This window comes from Condylura cristata, unplaced genomic scaffold (assembly GCF_000260355.1).
Source record: "Condylura cristata isolate star-nosed mole 26May11 unplaced genomic scaffold, ConCri1.0 scaffold00003, whole genome shotgun sequence".
Lineage (NCBI taxonomy): Eukaryota > Metazoa > Chordata > Mammalia > Eulipotyphla > Talpidae > Condylura > Condylura cristata.
Window position 1 is genome coordinate 53,005,613 of NW_004567104.1, and position 20,814 is coordinate 53,026,426.

Consider the following 20,814-nt stretch of genomic DNA (forward strand, 5'->3'; position numbering starts at 1 on the left):
CCTAATTTAATAATTTCAGAAAGTAATTTAATTTCTTCTTGAAATCTCACAATCTAGATCTCAGGTCCTATCACAAAAGACCATAACTTTTGATGTGATTGGTTAGAATTATTTATATTAATTTAAAAGTTTAATGTATTGAGCATTTCAATTCAGGAAATTGTATCTCAAAAAACATTTGTTTCATTGACAAGACTGCACTTCATTGGAACTTGCAAGTAAAAGTGTGCTGTTATGTGATATCAATCTAAAATAGTGACTTTTTGCATTTTAAGTGTTAATCTGCAGGCATAACAGGCATCTATACGTTCAGACACAAATTTTAAACTTGCAAGCAGAAATAAAATATAATGCACTATAAGTTAGAATAGTGACTTTTGCACTTAAATATGAATCTGCTGGGAATATTTCATTTAACTTAATATAGTTTAATTTATATGATACTGGAAACAATTCAACAAAAGTTTTATCATTAATTTAGAATGTTGCTAAATATAGTTTTTGCTTTTTTTGTGGTATTTATTAATAAAGATCAAACATTGTACATGGCATAATCTATGTTTGGGCACACAATCTCCAACTGAAATAGTTATAACTGGTAGACTAGCCAAAAACGGTAGTTTTCTGTGGCCTGATCATCTATGCTTAAGTATGTATCTATCACCCAGTGTTACACATACAAGTCATAAACACCTATTGGTGTTATTCAAATGTAAATTACAAAACATTCCATCATATACATGTGTAAACTGCTTAAAATGTCTACTAATCAGGGGAAGAGATGCTTTAATGTGCAAAAGGTATTAGATGTACATACATCTATACATATACACATATTTTAAACTTTGCAAACAAACAAGATATAATGCAATATAAATCTAAAATAGTAACTTTTGCACTTAAACATGAATCTGCTGGGAAGATGTGTTTTGTTGTACGTCAAGAAGCACACATTTAGATAATGATATATGTCTAGCTTATGTTATCAGAGTCTTTCATATAGGTCATTCTTTTCAAGTTGAGATTTAACTAGCATTGGAAACCAATTTTTCTCCCCAAAGTCCAAAATTATTATGAATTACAACTTACCATTGAAACAGCAATTCTTAATTTAGCTATTCATAAGTTAATTACAAGTATACTTGTTAACTAATTTTAATAAGTATGAGACTATTTTCTAAGCTTAATGAGGTATTTTAATATCTTAATAAATTGGTTAGATTCTTAAACTGCAGTTAAACAAATGAGAATGCAATTTGTGCAGTATAAATGTGTTCATACTTTTGAGAATAGATGTCAAGAGCTGAATTTAGCTGTGATCTTCTCCTCTTAAGTTTTCAGGAGTTCTTCAGTAGTAAATCTTCAGAAATTCAGTAGTCTATTAACATGAGTATTTGTTTGTCACATGAATGTAACACTGATTGTTACATTCAATTTTACCTGGTAGAAGTGGTTGACACACTATTCATAAAACTTACCTTCCATCTTCAGTGGTGGAAAAAAATTTAGTTAAATATTTTCACTCTTCGGGGCTCGGAAAGAGTATGTGTGGTGTTTCAGACTTTGCAACCCTCAGGCTTTCTCTAAGGTAAATGCTATCCTGTAGATTATTAAAGTAACTAAAGTTAAAAATGGACTCAATTCCCTTATTAGACTCAGCTTCTACAGAGAAGAAATTGGAAAGCTGATCTGTTTTTCTGTAGCTACAAAAACCTATTCATGCAGAATAATAGTATCAAAGAAAGCCCTCAGAGATCTTTTTTCAGATCTGGATATATACTCTTGTTTTAACATAACAGTGTTTAAATTGGGAATATACACTTAAACTAGGCCCAGAAGGATCAGGCTAGATTTGTGGCTATTGGGCTAGGAAAGAATGTACTTGTGTATAAAGGAGTGCAGGCTCTTTTAGATGTGATAAATGCAAATAGAATATACATCACTTTGCAGGCCATAAAATGAGAAGCCCACAAGCTGCCAGATCTCTGCCTCTTGTCTGGATGGTCACAAGCTTGAGTGCCTTTCTGCCAGCCTCAGCCATATGTACCAGGCCCCCCTTGAGCAGAGTATCTGTACAACAGTCATATGACAAATGAACTTTTCATGTCTAATAAGCTATGTATTATCATGTTTGTCCATTTTACTTGGTTCTGATATTCTGAAATCATCTCTAAAGCTGACATACACAACTGGGTGCAGCCTTTTCGACAGCAATCTGATGTGAATAGTTGTTAAATTATTTTTGCTAAAAAAGGAAAGTTAGGTAAAACAAGTTTAAAAAACCATTAAGCTCAATGTGTAAGAATATTCCGCACACGGGTGATTTGGTGATGGGAAACCCGCGGGGATTACAATCGAGATGGGAAAAAAAAATGTACAAAATGATGTAAACATAAACTTTTGTAATAAAAAAAAAAAGAATATTCCTAATCATAAAAATCCAAAAGTAAATGTTCTAGACAAAACAACATTACATTATAAACTTTTGGTCAGTGTAAAAACTGCCCCTAGAACATTTATAAATGTAGCCAAATCAGAGTCAGTGACTCCACTCCTCCTTTTGGGTCCCAGAGTCTTCTGTGGCATCCATGTTTTATCAAAATGAAAGAAATTACCAAAACTTACATATTTAAGAAAGCAATTAATGAGAAATCACCAGTGCCTAGGCATACTCTGTTCATACCTATCAGTCTTGTACCTGCTGCTCATTTTTAAAAAGACTTTTTGTCAATATCTAAGTAGCAGAGTTATCTATACATTCCAGGAAAATGGTAAAAATCATTCTTTAGAATACTCACCAAATATGAGGAATTTTTTATCAGAAGCCAAAAAATAGAACAAAAGAGATAAAGGAAAAAAGTATAATAGTAATACATTTTTATTGGGATTTTTTTTAACAAAATAGTTTTTAAAAACAAAAGCCCCCACATGTAAACAAGAAAGTAAATAAGTTTAGTTGGCATTATTATGTACATCCAAGAATCAAAAAACACATTCTGGGTGAGTATGCCATAATCTAATAAAATGTTTTGATTCATTAATGTTCAGGGAAGCTCTAATACTACTAATTAATGAAATGTAGTTCTTTGAACATAATAAAATGGTTTGTGGATTATATTCTGTCTAGTTCAGCTTTTTGTTTTTCCCACAAATTCATATGCTACATGTATACTAGTTCTAAAATGTATTTGTTGTATTAGCTTAAATCTCAAATTAAGCACACTCTATTATCTGATCTCAGAGTTTTTAATGGTAAGATGTGCTATTATCCATAAAATACACTATCACTTTTCAAAACTAATCTAATTCTATATTCTCTCTCTAACCTGCTATTTCTTCATCTTTCTCTTTCTCTTATTTCTGTATATTAAATAACATAGCAAATTTACCTTAAAAAGTACTGCTTATCTATTAATACACATCTAGGCAGTACTTTCTGACAAGGTTGTAGTTTACCTAACAAGGAAAAATGTTAATTTTTACTTTAAAATTTAGGTTTCATACCATCATTGTAGTGTTATTTAACTGAGAATGATGCTTCATTTTAGTGCTCAATATAATGATAATATACTTGAAGATTAAACAGAGGTTATGATTTATGTAGAGAAAATCACAGTTCTTGGAAGAAAGAGCGAATATCTTGTTTTATTACTATAAAATGTTGTTAATTTAATTTTTGTTATTTGCTAATTCAGTCAGTTTTTGCTAAATATATTCCATTTTACATGCTTTACAAAAGAGAGCCTGGATAATTTTTGTAAGAGGCCTCAATTTTAGTTTAAAATGCAATTCTTTTCTGTCAGTCAAAATAATTTAAGAATGTGCACATTATGTCTGTGCTGTTTAAGGCAAGTGCCAAGCACATTCTGAAAGGTAATAAACTTACCAACTGGAATGTTCTCCCAAAGGAAAAAAGAAAAGCTCATGACAGTTTTTGTTTAAGACAGATGTTTAAATAGCACTCTTCTTTTAGAACATTTAAAAATAATTTGGCAGCTGAACAGCCTATGGTCATAACATACAAGCACCTATAAAGGACAAGCAACAGATACAGAATTAATTTATATACTTTTAATATTTTTACAAGTTTCTCCAAGTCAGTGCCTTGTGGCATTTAACAAGATTTTTGTATTCAATGTAAAAAGATTTAGAACATAAATGACACAAAGTAATGAATATAATTTCTTTAGGCCATGCAGAAAAAGTCAACTTTTTACACATCATCACTCCTAAATAGTTGTAATTAAAATCCAAACTGTTCCCATTTTTGCATCACTGTCATTCTTTGGCAAAGGATTCAAAATAGCCATGGGTTAAGAAACAACTGTTCACTCATGGTCCTCATTTTTTGCAAAAGAAATGTGGTTTGTAAAACAAAAAGAAATCTGCATTGTGCCTGTTTTATACTAAATAATTATACGTAAGCAAAATATGGCTTTTTTGGCTAATCCACCCCTAAAGCTTTGAGCTGTCGTTCAATCTCTTCATCAGAGATAGTAGCCTTTGAAGTAGAGGCAGATGGTAAGCTTCGGGCAGCTGATGGAGCTTTGGCCATCTATGTTAAAGAGAGGAAAAGAAAAAAAGGTACATCAGTATTTTTTTTCTTGTCTTGATTACTCCTATTGTTGTGTCTGCTTCCATGCTGTCTCAGACTCTTTATGTTTATCTATCTTATGCATGTTATTTAATCGTAACTACATGAGTTGCTTCTTAGTTAATGTAAGATATTACACTGGGCTAGAACAATGCTGCAAAAAAGCTTAATTTACAAATATTAAGTTGTGTACCAAACCGCACCGGATGGGTTAATGAACAAAATTGTAGAAACTGTTTCCAAATGAGGAAATATGACGTCCCTACCTTTCCAGAAATTTCAATTCCAATTTCATCGAGAACTTGATTCACAATATCTTGACTTTCTTCTTCATCATCAGAACCATCAAAGATGTCATCAAGTGTGTCATTGACTTGGGGGCAGGGGGGAAAATGGAGTTACTTTCAAACAGAATCTGTTAGACTTACATTTTAGTAGATATACTAAATACTAAATAATATATTGTAAAAGGGCAAAATCAAGAGAACTAACAAACCACAAAGGTCACTTTCAGATATCAGTGAGGTTCATTTTTGAGGCACTAATCAAGTCTAATGCTCATTTCACCGCAAAATAGAATTCTTTTGGGAAAAAGATATGTCATATAAATGTTGAATTTATCTTTAGATGAAAATACTAATGCTAATTCACTTTACTAGCTTTCTGAAAAATGAATAACAATCAATAATTACCGCTATTTTAAAATCACTTGCAAGGTACTAAAATACAAATGGGAACAACTGTGGTGATGTGAATTTAAATACAAGCTTATAGATTCTCTCCATTATAGCTTAATGGAAAAGGCAATTCCTTTGATAAAATCTTCTCACACCTGTGTCATCAAAGGAAACCACATAAACATGCTAGATACTGTGATCATTACACAAATGACAAGTCTCTCAATTATTAACAATTAACTAATGAGGTTTCAAATATATATATGTATGTGTGTGTATATATATACATATATATATACATATATATCTTTCGAAATAAAAAATACATGTTTAAAGTGAAAACTAAAGATTTTCTGAAATTACATCGATATAGTATTAATAAGTTCTAAAAGGATATCAACATTCAGAAATAGTATATTAGAACAATGATGACTTTACTAGTCCTAGTAATTTAATTAGATACTAGTGTTTACATGAAAACCCTTGAATAAAAATACTACTTTACAAGCAGAAACGAACTGATATATCCCTAGAAAGTTGTAAAACAATTAGAAAATATTTTTTGCAAAACAATAATACCAGCTTTGAATCATGGAAGCACTAATTGACCAGGAGTCTGTGAAGGGTCCCTCATTCAGCATTGGTGAAATAGATTGGTATAGTTATTCTGGGGAAAATGTTAGATACTGTGATAGAATGAACCAAGACTTAAAAAAGTAAATAGAGAGTTGAAAAATTGAAAATTTATTGATCAAAGAAAGACTGGTTCAATAAATTAGGGCATATTGATGTTACATAACATTAAAGCCATTAAAAAAAAAACTTTAGATAAGATTAAATTTATATGTATATGCTTTTGTTATACTATTTTTTTTGTCTTGAAAGCACAGTAAGATTCAAAACTGTATATGTAATGTGAATCATACTTGAAATTATGAATACTGTAGGAAGGAATATATATATAGTGTGTGATGTAGAAATAGATGCTTTGGTTTCCTTATAACACATGCAATTAGTCTACAGTCCATATACAAACAGAAGAAAATGAAATATTAAATAACATGTAAAGGGGAAAGAAGAAACAAGTTTCATTATCTCTACCTCTAATATAAATAGACCTCAAGTATGAGATATGAAAAATCAACACGACTTTTAAACAACCTAATTTATACCAGAAAGTTATATAATAGAATGTGTTTTTGTCCAATAATCAGTGAAATTGATTGGGGCCAGTATAGCATAACATATTTTATGTATTTTTTCCTTCAGTTAAACATTAATAGAATTTTTTTTGTCTTCTACATTGCCAATTTAAAAATATATTGAAGCTACAATATGGACATCTATCTAGAAGAATGCTATTATTTCTTGCTTCATTATTTGTGTTTTTATGGACGAGCATATGAGTATGCCAGTTATAAACATAACTCATTCAAAGATGTGACCACTACACATTTCATTAGAAGTTATTGAACTCACTCATTTCTTCAGTCATTTCCATTTTCATATTTTCCTTCTGGAAATTCTGCATAGTTTGTAATGTCTTCTGTGGATCCATCTTCTTATTAACGGCCTGCATTGTCTTTAAATATATGAAAAGATTGATATTAGCTATATAATTATGAAAGGTTTACTATGGAATAAGTCCAAGGGGAACACATCAAATAGAGACAAGTTTAAAAAAGATATACGTGCCTGCCATAATCAAACATATGAGAGTTAAATATTCTAGAAAAGAAATGAAATACTCATTTGGAAGCCATCTGTTTAACATCTATACGATAAAGACCATTGTGAAATGCCTTCTCTAAATAGTAGGCAAAAAACTACATAGTAAACAACATCAACATAAAATTGATTGCTTTTCAAGTGGTAAAACTACAGCTGCCTATTACATGTCAAGCAGGAAATGTCTAAATTATTTTTTTAACTTAAAATTTTGTTTTATTTTTAAATTTCTAACTTTAAAAGAATACACTAACATATAATCTACTTATATTATTTAAACCATGGTTTAAGAAATGAACAAAACAGTTAACTTTGTAAAAATATGGGAAAAGAATTCCCTTAATTATATATTCACAACTTATTTCATTAAGAGATTAACGCTATTGAATACAATCAATACATTTAGTGTGTATAGATGTGTAATTTATATAGTTACTTCAGTATTAATTATATAAATGCTGCAAACATGATGCTGCACTGTCTTTTATCAATCAGTCTGTATGCAATGCTGCAGTCAAAATAACTGTTTCAAGAATGAAACTCCTCACCTCTACTAGCCCACAAAGACCTAATCCTCGAATGGCTTTTCATTGCTCTTAGTATAAAAAGCCAACTTTCATATTTGGTGAGTAAGACCAAACCACGAATTGAGCCTTGCTGGTCTCTGGTCTCATTTTACACCACTGTACTTCAGCCACGCTACTTTTTCATTTCCTTAAGTATCCCAGGCCTTCTCCTGCCACAGGACCTTGGCATATGCATCCCTCACCTGGACTGCTATTCTCATTTTTTTTTTAATCATCACTTCAAATTTTCAGATTTCCATTTATATACCACTTCCTTGAGGATATAACCTCTGACACTCCAAATCAGACTAGGTAGCCTGTTGTTTCCTACTTATTACATATGGAATTTCATATTTGTTAGTGTTAATGACGTTATTTTACTTGCAACTTACATTGTAAATAATAGTAAATATGGGGTTGACAACAACAATGATAAAAGTGAAAATTCCAACTCAGACATCCCTGTATGTCTAGACCACACTAGATACTTTTTCCTAGTCCATAACTTGCATAAAATAGCAAAATATGTAGCCTTCCCCCCTCAAAATAATTAAAAAGTTATCCAGCCAGGTGCATAATCTTCACATATGATTGTGCCCTAAATAAGACACATGTTCAGTTTTCCAGTTTATAGAACCAAAAGAGGAAGACAAGTATTGTCATTGTAAATTCACTGTAAACTGAAAGGCTCTTGATTTTTTTAAAGAACATGTGTCAGTGTCCTGACTGGCACCTGAGATGGACACATTCTATTTTAATATAGTCTACAGTCTTAATAATTACAGTTAATCCTCATTATTTGTGGATTTCACATTGTAAGTCTGCCTGTTTGTTAAAATTTACTTGTAACCTCACATTTCTTTTGTGTTTTTCAAGGAACATGTGAAAAGCAGAAAAAACAAGAGCCTCTTAATAGACACATTTTTAAACTATAAAGAAGGGTGCTTTAAATCCATTTAACACATTTTGGTGCCTTTTGTTAGTGTTCTAGCTACTTAAAATGTCCCCCCAAGCACAGTGCTCAAGTGGCACCTAGTGTTCCTAAGAGCAAGAAGGCTGTGATGTGCCTAATGGAAGAAGGACATTTGTGACATAAGGTTTGTTTAGGCATAAGTGATAGTACTGCTGTCCATGAGTTCAGTGTTAATGAGTCAATGATATATGTAAAGTATGATGTCTTTCAATAGAAGCATACATAAACAACATACAGACTGGTTAACAAAAATGTTGAGTGCAAAGGCTCACAGGAATATAACCATATATTCACCAGAGAGCAGTGGTTTCATGTCCACTAATTCTATGTTCCCAATTTTACAGGACATACTTATCATGAATAAGAAGTGAATTGTTACACCATTTTCCTAACATAAACTTTTTACTTTCTCTGCTCTTTAACATAGTTTATTCTTTTCCTGTTCATAATCATGATCTCTCCCTAAATTTCTGAAACCTAAGTTAACAGAACTCTGCAAAATCTTCAGATCACTCTACTCAGCTGTCAAGGCAGGTGACTGAAGCTCAGCACTTACTGATCTATACTAGCTAGGTCAACAGTCAGATGTAGAGTAGCTTTTATCACCCAAAATGAACTCCAAAATCTTGAAGAGCAGACTTTCTTTTAAACTGCTTTAGTTTCTTCACAGTACTTTATATACATCAATGAGCTCATTATTTATTAAGTAACAGAAACATTCATCATCCTTTAAACTCTATAGTGAAAACACAGATTTCTATTTTGACTACAGACCGACAAAATAGTGGACAAATCCTTCGACAGTGTTTCTGTGTTCCAACACATTCATAAAAAAGAAACTGTTACTGAAAAGTAATCACAATTTACATTTATTGAGATAAGTAGTACCAAAATTTTCTAATAATGTACTGGGGGAGGGAAACCTTTTAAGTCAATTTTAAAAATTTAGAAATTACACGTGACCTTAGGGCAAAGAAAACACCGCAAGACAAGAAATTTTATATATTTAATCAATAAGGAATCTGGAAGCAATATGACTCATTTACCAAATTTACAGATTCTATTATTATATACATTTCAGGTAGTACTTTCAATTCTGATGTGAATACTGACAATTATTCTAGCTAAAACTACATAAATCTATTGATATAAAGGTTCCCACTTACTTTTGCTGTAGTAGACATTGCTCCAGCCATCTTCATTTGGGAATTCATCACTTTTGTTTGTGTGGACATAGAAGTAACCTTTGAACTTACAGCAAAAGTTCTTGTCTTCTGCTTCCGTAGATGTACAAGCTGTTTGGCTAAAACTCTACAAGCTTCTTTATTACCAATCTTAGCCATTTTCTTAATCTCTAATTCCTAAGAGGAGAAATAAAACAATAGAGGGGTAGTCCTGAAATGATTTCTTTCAAAAGAAATTAACATATACCTTTCTTCCTAATCATGAAGAGAAGTTGTCATAAAGTCATACAGTAATTTGAAACAGATTATTTTTGCCTAAATGGGAAGGAAAGAGACAGGAGGGCTTACAAATACAGAAACTTTAGGGGATACTGGATATCTTATCTTGATTGGAGCAGTAATTAAATGTCATACATGTCACCATGTGTCAAATTGTACTAAACAATTTATTGCATAGCAATTACAACCCAATCATGGTGCTTTTGAAAAAAGCTAATTATGACAACACTAATTTCCGACAATTAGGCAACTTACATTTAAAAAGAATATAAAATATTCAGAGATGAACAAGACACTAGGTACTCTACTTTAAAAAAGTACATTCCTGGCCCTCCCTGGTGGTGCAGCGGGTTAAAAGCACAGCACTAAGAGGCTTGAATCACTTCCACATGAGTTCGATCCCCGCCTGCCCAGGAGGTGACCACATGGCGTGGCAGACCTCTCCTGACCCACCCGCTGCTCCTCTCAGCAGTGTACTTCTTTGATCTGCCTGTTCTGCACACCCCACTATGTCTCTGGTGAATCCTCTCACCCTCTGCATCTCTGGCCTGTACCTCAGTTCTGTATGAATAAATAAATAAATCTTAAAAAAAAAAAAAAGTACATTCCTAGTTACAAAAACAAAGGTTATTAACATATCAAGTTAAGACACCTAAGAGTTAACAAAATTATTTCCTTGTAACCCTCTCTTGTTTTCCAGGACTATTTTATTTTTGTTGTTAACTGAAAGAGTGATAGCTCTGTTTTGGCAGTATTTCTAGGCATTCATGACTTAAACAAAGTGAAGAATAATTTGATTTTACAATCAGCAGTGTATACAGGATCTTGATAAAAGTCAGCAGAAAGACACAATAAACAAAGGTAAGCAGAAAAAGCAAGAAGGCATTAAATGCCATATCTTACCACAGTAAATTACTTACCACTTGCCATGTGTCCTTTTCCTAGTTAGCTAATTAACACACCACCAATTTCCAAATTTGTTCAAAAAGTTAAACTGAAATTTAATGTTCAACTTACCAGTTGTTTTTCTTGCTTTTCTAAAGCTGCTCGATCTCTGATTATAGCTCTCTGTGTACCTCGTAACTCTCGATTCTGTTCCTTTATTACATCTATGAGAACAACAAAAGAAATCTAAATGCATGGGTCATAAAATTTTCTTCAATGCCACTAAAATATTGAACTAAGAAACCTCAATTAAAAAAAGAAAACATCTTGATTTACAAAATGTCAAATTTTCTCTCAAATCAACATTCTAAAAATTAGTCAAATATTAAAAAAAAGCATTATAAATATTGACTACACAAATATCACAGGAGTGTAAATATGCTATAGGCTGAGGTTTAACCAAAAATATATTTAAATTACAATAAAATATTCCCTTAGAGAACTGATTACTATACAGTTTTTATATGGTGTGTGTATGGGTGTGTAAGTATATACATACATGTATATATATATATATACATATATATATATAAAACAAAAAAAAACACACACCCTTTCATCTCTCCTTATTTTCTAGTATCTTATAAAATTCCAGAAAGGACAAAATGTCATATTCTTGTTAAATCTTTTTTTTTTAATATCAACAAGTTATAACAGTGGAGAGCAGACCTAGATAATTTCCTTAAAGGATCACAGATATTGATGTTAAATGTTGTCACAATCTCTTTTTGTCTGAAACCTTGCTATGCGTTTTCATATGTCATTACGATATGATGTTCATAATAATACAATAATGTTCATTATCAACTATAATGTATATAATAATAATATACATTTCCTATTATTGTATATATAAGAAAACTGAGTACTGGAAGTTTAAATACCTAGCCCAAGGCTACAAAGGTAGTAAGCAGTAATGCCAGACGGATTTAGGTGTTTGTCCTGAATTAGGAATTGTAATCACTCCACTAACGTACCTTTTTAGTAAATAACAGAGGGAATAGTGCCTGGGACAACTGAGGATCCAAATGAAAAATAATTAAATTGGGCCTTTACCTCACACCATAGATAAAACATACTCAAAAGATGATTAATGAGGTTGTCATAAAACTCTAAGAATACACAGGAGTAAATATGCATAGCTGGGATTTAGCTGTGGATTCTTAGCTATGACACTAAAATCACAAGTAACTAAAGAAACCCAGACAAAGTAGACTTTGTGAAAATTTAAAGACTTCTGTAAATGAAAGGATACTCTTACAATGAAAAAATAAAAGACAAACAAGATCCCCCAAACAAATGAAAGACTTAAAGAGAAACTTCTCCAAAAATATATACAAATGTTCAATAAACACATGAGAAAGGTGTTTAATATTAGCCTTTAAGGAGATGAGACACCACTTCATGTTCACCGAAATACTATAACAAATTTTTTTTTTTAAAGATTTATTTATTTGTGCATACAGAACTGGGGTACAGGCCAGAGGCTCAGGGGCGGTGAGAGGCTTCACCAGAGACAGAGTGGGGAACAGAACAGGCAGATCGACGAAGTACACTGCTGAGGGGAGCAGCAGGCGGGTCAGGAGAGGTCTGCCACGCCGTGTGGTCACCTCCAGGGCAGGTGGGAATCGAACTCATGTGGAAGTGGCTTTAGATTCTCAGTGCTGTGCTTTAACCTGCTGCGCCACCGGGGAGGGCCACAAATTTTTTTTAAAAAGTAAAATAAGGGCTCTCCTTAGTGGCGCAATGGGTTAAATCACTGCATTATGAGGTTCTCGGAAGCCACTGCAGCAAGAGTTCAATCCCCAGCCAAGAAGCTGACCCACATGGCCCGGCAAACAAATCCTGACCTGCCCGCTGCTCCCCTCAGCTGTGTATTTCTGTAGATCTGCCTGCTCTTCTCCCCACTCTGTCTCCGGTGAATCCTCTCACCCACTACACATCTGGCCTGTACCTTAGTTCTGTAATAATAAATCTTTAAAAAAAACTAAAATAAAAAGTATTAATGAGAATGTGGAAACTGGAACTCCTTAGCATTTCTGATAGGGATGCAAATTGTTGAGTCAAAATGGCTAACAGTTTGAGGATTACTCAAAAAAAAGTTAAACGAAATCATGTGATCTAGCAGTTACCCTATAGTATATATAACCAAAAGAATAGGTACTCAAACAAAAACTTGTACACAAATATTCACAAAAGCAACTATTTACATAACCAAAAGTTGGAAACAACCTAAATGTGTATGAAGACATAATTATATAAAATAAGTCATGGTAAATGTGCTTGTGTGCATGTGTGTATTACACATAAAATAGAATAGTATTGCACAGTAAAAAGAAAAAAAATGTTACACTGACACACATTACAACATGGATAAATCTCAAAAGCATTTTTCTAAAAAAAAAAAAGAAAAGAAAAGAAAAGAAGGGTCCATGATCAAAGTAGGGACAAGTTTGACTTCTGCAGTCTCACTGTAGCTTGAAGACAACTCCCTTCTGGCTGCCTTTTCACATGGCCTTTTCTCATGTATGACCATCTCTGGTAAGTCTTAAAAGGCTGCCACTGGATCAGGACCCTACTCTAATGACCACATTAAACATTAATGTCAGTTACCTCTATGAAAGATCCTGTCTCCATTAGCAGGTTTGGACATAAGACATTTGGGGGAACCAAGCTGGTACACAGTACAAGTACTCTTCTCAGACAACTATAGAGTAACACTAGTGACAGCAGTAAAGAAAGTTCTCATTTCAAAGCAATCATATGCCTTTTCATCAACATATCCAATTTCTTTTTAATAATTTTGAAATTATTAAGATTTTAGAATATAATCCTTTTGTGTGCAAAATTTCCCTAAACTCAACTAGTATAAGATGAAGTGTTAATATTAGATCATGGTGATGGTTGTGAAAGCAAGATGGTCTTCTAAAATATAAGAATACTGAGATAAAAGAGAAATAATCACATTGATGAATTATGGTGAGACAGTTGGCAGGCGTAAAGCAACTACTAAGGGCCTTAATTCCTAATATGTACAATTAAGATTTATTTGAAAAATGTGTATTTGGTTTTTATTGAGTTCCTGGCACAGGTTCTTAAAACCCTTCAAATTTTCCTCAGTGACAGGAATGTCTCTTCTGGTTTACAAAGGGATAGGACTGTTTTCCAGAAAGACCAACACTTAGAGTGCTCATTGTTAGCCCCACCTTTTGGCCTCAGGAGAGGAAGAAGGGTTGGAAAGTGGGATATTAGAACTCTTGAAAGGATTAGGAGAGTTCAGAGCTGCTGAATGCAGTAGATAACAGTCTGGAGAGATTAAGGAAACATGTCACCCACACTCCCCCAACCCAATATCTTGCTTCCATTTAAGCTGTGTCCTTGTAGTAAACTGGCGATAGTAAGTAAGGGACTTTCCTCGTCCTGACACTGTGTGGCATTGTGGGTATTGTGACTGTCTCGTAAGTGAGGAGTCTTGTGAGACTGTGGGGCCTGTGTTCACTCCAGAGCCTTAGTGTTAGTCAGTACTGAACTGAATTGTTGGAGACTCCTGTAAGTGTCCGAGAATCGGAAAGACATATAGCCATCTTTGTTGAAAGACAAATATTAAAACAGTAATTTTTAAAAGACATGTAACTTAAAACGGTTCCATTTTTCTTAATTTTATACAACTATGCATATTGTAACTACCTCTGTATATTAGAGAAGGTAAAATAAAGAAAATTAACTACTGTATATTCCACAGCCTCATAGTTGTTAATATTTAAACAGCTCTAAGCTATAAACTGAAAGAATCTACTATTACATATTAAAACACAGTCATAACACTTTAAAACATATTATAAGTAGAAGAGAGTAAAACCCTCTTTTTCATATGGAATGATATATACCACAAAACAAATATATTACTCTGTTTTACAATCTTATACTAAATCCACATTTAATAATTTTCTAGATCATTCTGAATGAACTTCAGACATTTTAAAAATTTATTTTCCATTTATTTCTTACTAGGTCTAATTTCTTCCTAAGATTGCAGGTTTAAGAGCAAGGATTACATGTATTTTATTTAACTATTTTGTTTTCTAGTTTCTTCATGCCAACTACCCCAGTACAGTGTTCTCTCAATACAAATAAGTATTTGTGAGGGAATATAGCCATATGTTTCAAATGAAAAAGTACTTACCTTAAATAATGAAAGTTAATACATTCCTTTAAAAATACTAGAAAATCTACTGGTTATCAAGAAAGTTGGTTGATAATCTAAAAATAGCAAAATGTGAAATAGGATAAAAGTCTTACTTGACTGACTCGATGGAGCATTGAAATAGTCTGATTTTTCCCCTATACTTTTCTGCTTTCTCCTTTTTTATCCTGAGTCAAGACCATGTCAGAGACATGAATGGGCATTGCTATCTAGGAGAGATGATGTTCTTAGTGTTCATTCAGCTACCCTTCCTCCTTGAGACAAAATAGTATGACCTGAATTTTTATACCCCAACACTTCACCTGCTGTGTGGGATTTGCTGTGATGTAATCATAACAGGTGGGAGAAGAACACTATCAAATGGTGAAAACGATAGTGGAACATGGCTAAGAATATGGTAAGCTCTCTGTTAATTGTGACATAAAAGGAAGGTTGCCCCACCCACCATCCTCTGCTTTCCTATATCCAGCACAACACTTACAGAAGCCCATGGAGATCATTGGCGCTCTGATCTTTCAAGGCTCTTCTTAATGAATGAATGAAATGCACATGTTTGTACTACAGTGATAAAGTCACAGATTTAAAATTGGGGACTTAAAATGTAGGCAGAAATAGTATTTGTGTCTTCTAAGTCAATAGGTCTATCTCCTTGAAGGTGGGGTTGGTTGGCGAGTGCCATAATATAAAAAACAAAACAAAAATGGTACTCCCATGTGGTCCAGCCTAGCCCCTTAGAATTTTCTACTGAGACCTGAGGCCAAGCCCCAACTTGAATTATGACTGGACTTCCAGATCCTTCTCATTTACAAATAATTTGCACATTTGAGGATTAAAGCAAAAAGTAATTATCAACTGTAATTATGGTCATTCACTTGCTGTGAGTAATATTGTTTAAAGAGCTTATTTTATTTTATTTTTTTAAGATTTATTTATTTATTCATACAGAACTGGGGTACAGGCAGAGATGTGGAGGGTGAGAGTATTCACCAGGTACAGAGTGGGGAGCAGAACAGGCAGATCTACGAAGTACACTGCTGAGGGGAGCAGCGGGCAGGTCAGGAGAGGTCTGCCACACCATGTGGATCTCCTCAGGGCAGGTGGGATTGAACTCATGCAGAAGTGGCTTTAGCTTCTTAGTGCAGTGCTTTAACCCGCTGCACTACCAGGGAGGGCCAAAAGAGCTTATTTTTTGAAGGAAGAGTCTCAAGCTTACAGGGCAGGTCAGGATTATACCCCAAGAGTGCTGAAATACAACATGCAGAACATACCACTCAGTGGAATTCATAAGGTCTACTAGTTTTGAACCTTCACCAGTACAAGTTTCTGTGCAGAAAACTTCAAAGGGTACTTTACAGCTCAGATAAGTGAGGGAAAGAAAAGGAAAACTACTCAGAAAGAACAATTTCAGACCTATGGACTGAAAGGTAAGAAATGGAGCACGAGAATCAATACCAGTCTCTGGCATGGTAGGTATAGGGAAATAAAGTGGGAAGGCAAAGAGTAAAAAAAAAACTTGAAAAGGGAAGGAAAAGTGGTCAGAAGAATTTGAGAAATTTTCAGTGTTATGCCATGGAAGGGAAATTTCAGTAAGAAATTAGCAGGATCAAAAATAAAACACAACTAAAAACTGGCCATAGGTTTGAAGGATCTAAGAGCCACTGATGAACATGTTTTCCTTATATGACTTGTAAAGCAAACTGCTGTAGAATGAGAGCTTCTAGGCAGTAAAGGACAAAAAAACAACTACTCTTCCTAAAAAAGGCTAGGTGAAGAGAGACTCAGGAAGAGGAGGGTTTCAGTTTTACCACTCTGAGAAGTTCAAGTTCTCCCACAGATTCTGAGACAAAGGAGTCTGTTTCACAGACAAAGGACATACTAAAAGTTGGGAAGTCCATGTATTTAGTATAATAAAAGCAAAATTGTGCTGTGCCATAGGGAATCTATGATAGTAATATTCAAAGGGATGAGGTTCAGGGTCTGTCATGTAGTAGTTGTATGATCATGGGCAAATTATTTAGTCCCTTGCTCTTAATTTCCTCATCGATTAAATGGGGGTAACAACAGTCTTTCTCCTACAGGTTTTGTGAAAATTAAATAAAATACTGACTACAAAAGGCTAACACAATAATACACAGCAGGGACCACAAATTTCTTTATACTGAGGACAGCAGACAAAAATTACATAGTACTTAATGAACTTCAATTTTTAACAGGCATATTTAGTTGTATGACAGGTCTCATGGCATCCTGATTAACAGGTTCAGAACTAGCTTCAATAAGGTTATTATTAGTACCTTAGGGAAAAACACATTCCCTATAGATAAGCACATTTATATATGTATTTGCTACATACAGCTTACAAATCAGCAAAAGGAAAACCAGGTACTCAATTGTAATTTCAAATTCAAAATAATCTTTCTCTTCTACACCATTGAGGTACAATTCTCATTAATTTCTGTAACAAAGTATACACTGCAGAGACTTGTTCATCTTTGTGTCAAAAATGAATTAAACATTATTCTGAATAGTAATAAGTGCTGTAATGTTGTCTCCCTTTGTAATTTACATGTGCAGTAGTCTTTAATGATACAGTATGCAACTCTTCCATCCAATCCAGAGACAAAAAGATTCAATTATTCTTCAGATCTATAAACAGTTCCAGAATTCCATTACATATCAGAACTTCATTACTGGTGAACCAGATATAAAAACAGCATACAGTAAAAGATGCTATGATCAATAACCAACAAGTCCAAAGGTCTGGGAGAAATGCATAAAACTACATTCAATTTCATATTACATAGTCTCATTACAGCTAAGAAGAATGCTGTCACCTTTGCAACAAAACAGCACACCTTCTTTTTAATAAAACAAGAAGTAAAAACATCAGTAAAGCTTTATATCAAGATGATGAAATCCAAAGACTTCCCCTGTCCCCACAGTTCATTCAGTAAAATGTGATTTCTTGGGATGAATTTATCCAACTGAAAATGTGTATAAATTAAGTATCTTCCCTGCACAGACCTCACTGTCTTTTTTTTTTTTCTTCTTTTAGTTCTGCTCTGTACTTCAAGTACATAGTCACTAGATTTTCAAAAGCACCAGGGGGCACAGCAAATGAATACAGAACTGAAAATTTTTGACAGCTATTAAACAACTAAAGCTAGAATGACTGGCATTTAATTAAATTTTGTTTTTAATTTCTAACATTTCAGAAAAAAAAAAGATACAACCCTTTTCCTATGTTAAAAATTTTTTTTCCCTACTTAAAACTGAAAAAATATCCCTTCCTCCACCCCAAAGACTACAAAAACTGAAGATCACAATGTTGATACTGAAACAGAGAAAAAAAAAAAAGTGTTGTGTTAAAGATTAAACAGCATTCTGGAAAAACACACAATACCCATTTCACAAAATTGTATCAGATGCTATACCAACTTGGTAGTTACTCAGGTACCTTAAATGGTACTTCTTAGTTAATAAAAAGTCAAATAAAAAAAACTGTTTTCATCTACTCAGGATAAGCAAAAATATATTACCCTGTGTGATGAAAGAGTGAAGTGGCATTATGTGTTGAAATGAAGGGCAGAGTGGCAGGGAAAAGATGATGTCTTTGTTATCTTCTCCAAAGTAATTTTGTTGGCACTGGGATAGTCAATACAAAGGAATGAAGGAGTTTCCCCAGGTCTGGACTGAGGACCCTGTTTGTACCTATCACTGTCCAACTACCACTCTCCTTTTATGGCAGTCAGACCCTTACAAAGAAGTAATTATTTGAATCAGCAACAACCAAAACTCAACGTTTAATGGGAGACTCGATTTTTAAATAAGTTCAATGAATGATTTCAATTTAAGCAAAATGATTCAATGAAAATATCAAGACTAATTAATGTTCTATAAACATAATAGGTATTGCTCAAAATACAAATCTGTATATTCTGGTGCATTTACTTTTTCTCTTAAAATGGCATTAAATGTCTGAAAGAATGCAAGTATCTTAAAATGAGAACTTTTAGGCAGATCATACTACAAGTCTTACTTCAGACAAGGGGAAAATCCACCATGAAAACTAAATCCAAGTACTTCCCTTGTTTTTTGTTTTTTTTTTTTTAAATTTTTCTACAAACATCAGTCAAGAAGCATGTTTCATATCAACAACGCTGGGGTGTTCTTATGGCACGAGTGACCCAGACAGTAGTTCATTCTGTAACTGGAGCCTGTTATCTCCCCTTCCCCCATCTCAAGACACAAGCTCCCAGGTTTGGATGCTACAAGTATTACAGCTTCAAACTGGAGGCGCAACAAACCAAGCAGAGGAAACCAAGAAGAAATTCACCAAATACCCAAATGAAGAAACAGCAGAATCTTGCTTCCTCGAAATGCTTAGTATCCCATTAAAGAAAAAAGACGAGGGATTGGGTGGGGAAGGGGAGCTGTGTTATTAGAAGCAGCAAGATTATCCCAAGTGAGACTGAGGTGATGATAGAAGAGAAGGGGAGGCAGTAAAGTGACGCACGAGGGCGGTCACCTGTGGGGCCACTGGATCCAGCCCCGCCCCCAGGGCAGCAGTAAAAACAGTGGCCGGAAACCCCCCAAAAACACGCCAGGGAAAGGCAGAGCAGGGCCCCGTTGGCCCGATCGGGAACTCACCATCCACAGTTTTCTTCTTGAAGAGGGACGCCATGGTTTGAGACCGCGCCCGGGAGCCTGGGCTCGGCCCGGTCCGGCCCGCGATTGGGAAAGGACAAGTGGGAAAGACAGACCCTTGGAGGGCTCCGGGTGGCGGGGCGGCTACGAAGGAAAAAGTATCAGGCTCTTCAGGAAGGGCCCACGGAGGGCGGGTATCCGGGAAGTCGATCGCAGCAGAGTCGCCAGTGGCTCAGGTGACCGCGAACTAAGACACTTTTTGGAGAAGTCACTTCTAGGCGGCGCCTGCGCGGGTGATGCGCGCCTGCGCACTGCGGCCCCCGAAGCCGCGCCGCTGCCCTCACCTCAGCTGCTGCCCACTCCTCCCGCTTTCGGGGTCGCTGTGAGAGGAGTCAGGCTGGGGCGTAGGAGTCGGGGACTCTGTGTGAGGCTTGGCTGCTGAATGCGGACGGAGATGAGCCCTGCTTAGCCTTTTCTTCCTTGCTCCAGGTGAAGGGGTAAGGAGGAAGAAGGGTTCCCCAGAGTCTTAGCACAAGTGTGGGTCTTCCCGTAACCAATTGATTAACGACCACCTAGTTGCTGGCAGTAGGACTTTCTTCTGTGCAGGGACTAGTGGGAACGCGGGCCAGGTCCCGGTGGTGTTTGTCTGCAGAGTTCATGCCCTTTTTCTTCCTGACTTGCTCAGTGATCCCCTGGCGCCCACTTGCGACGCCGCAAGTCACGTCACGGTCACCTACCTTTTGGGCCCTGGTGTGGGGCTCCGGGGTTCCAGATTCAAGGCTCGGAGGTTGCAGTGGGAGAAAGGAAATAGGGAGCAGCTATCTTCCCACCTCACCCTACCCCCGCCCCCACCCTTGGGGCTACTTTCTTAATGCAAAGCTTTATATTTTCTGTCTTGGGCTGGAAACATAAGAGAAAAAAAAATTACACATGTTGGTAAATCTGTTTAAATGTTATCAATTTGATTTCTTTAAAGCCGTGTTTTTCTTGTCATTACTCAAGAAAAAGTCCATGGCT

General features: G+C 34.8%; 1 protein-coding gene across 1 annotated transcript; it reads right to left on the reverse strand.

Moving 5' to 3' along the window:
* Positions 1–4,051: 4,051 nt before the first annotated feature.
* Positions 4,052–20,084, reverse strand: CHMP2B (charged multivesicular body protein 2B). The gene is made up of 6 exons (XM_004675285.2): positions 19,801–20,084; positions 11,019–11,110; positions 9,705–9,899; positions 6,751–6,853; positions 4,861–4,967; positions 4,052–4,555 (listed from the first exon to the last, which is right to left on the reverse strand). Exons 1-6 carry the CDS (start codon positions 19,832–19,834, stop codon positions 4,445–4,447), a joined length of 642 nt encoding a protein of 213 aa, XP_004675342.1. The 5' UTR covers positions 19,835–20,084; the 3' UTR covers positions 4,052–4,444.
* Positions 20,085–20,814: the final 730 nt, after the last annotated feature.

Coding starts and splice junctions, on each gene's coding strand:
- CHMP2B (XM_004675285.2), bottom strand. CDS start 19,834: ATGGCGTCCCTCTTCAAGAAGAAAACTGTGGATG. Junction 6,854..9,704: donor CAATGTCTACTACAGCAAAA/GTAAGTGGGAAC, acceptor ATATATTTAAAG/ACAATGCAGGCCGTTAATAA. Junction 4,556..4,860: donor GAATTGAAATTTCTGGAAAG/GTAGGGACGTCA, acceptor TCTTTAACATAG/ATGGCCAAAGCTCCATCAGC.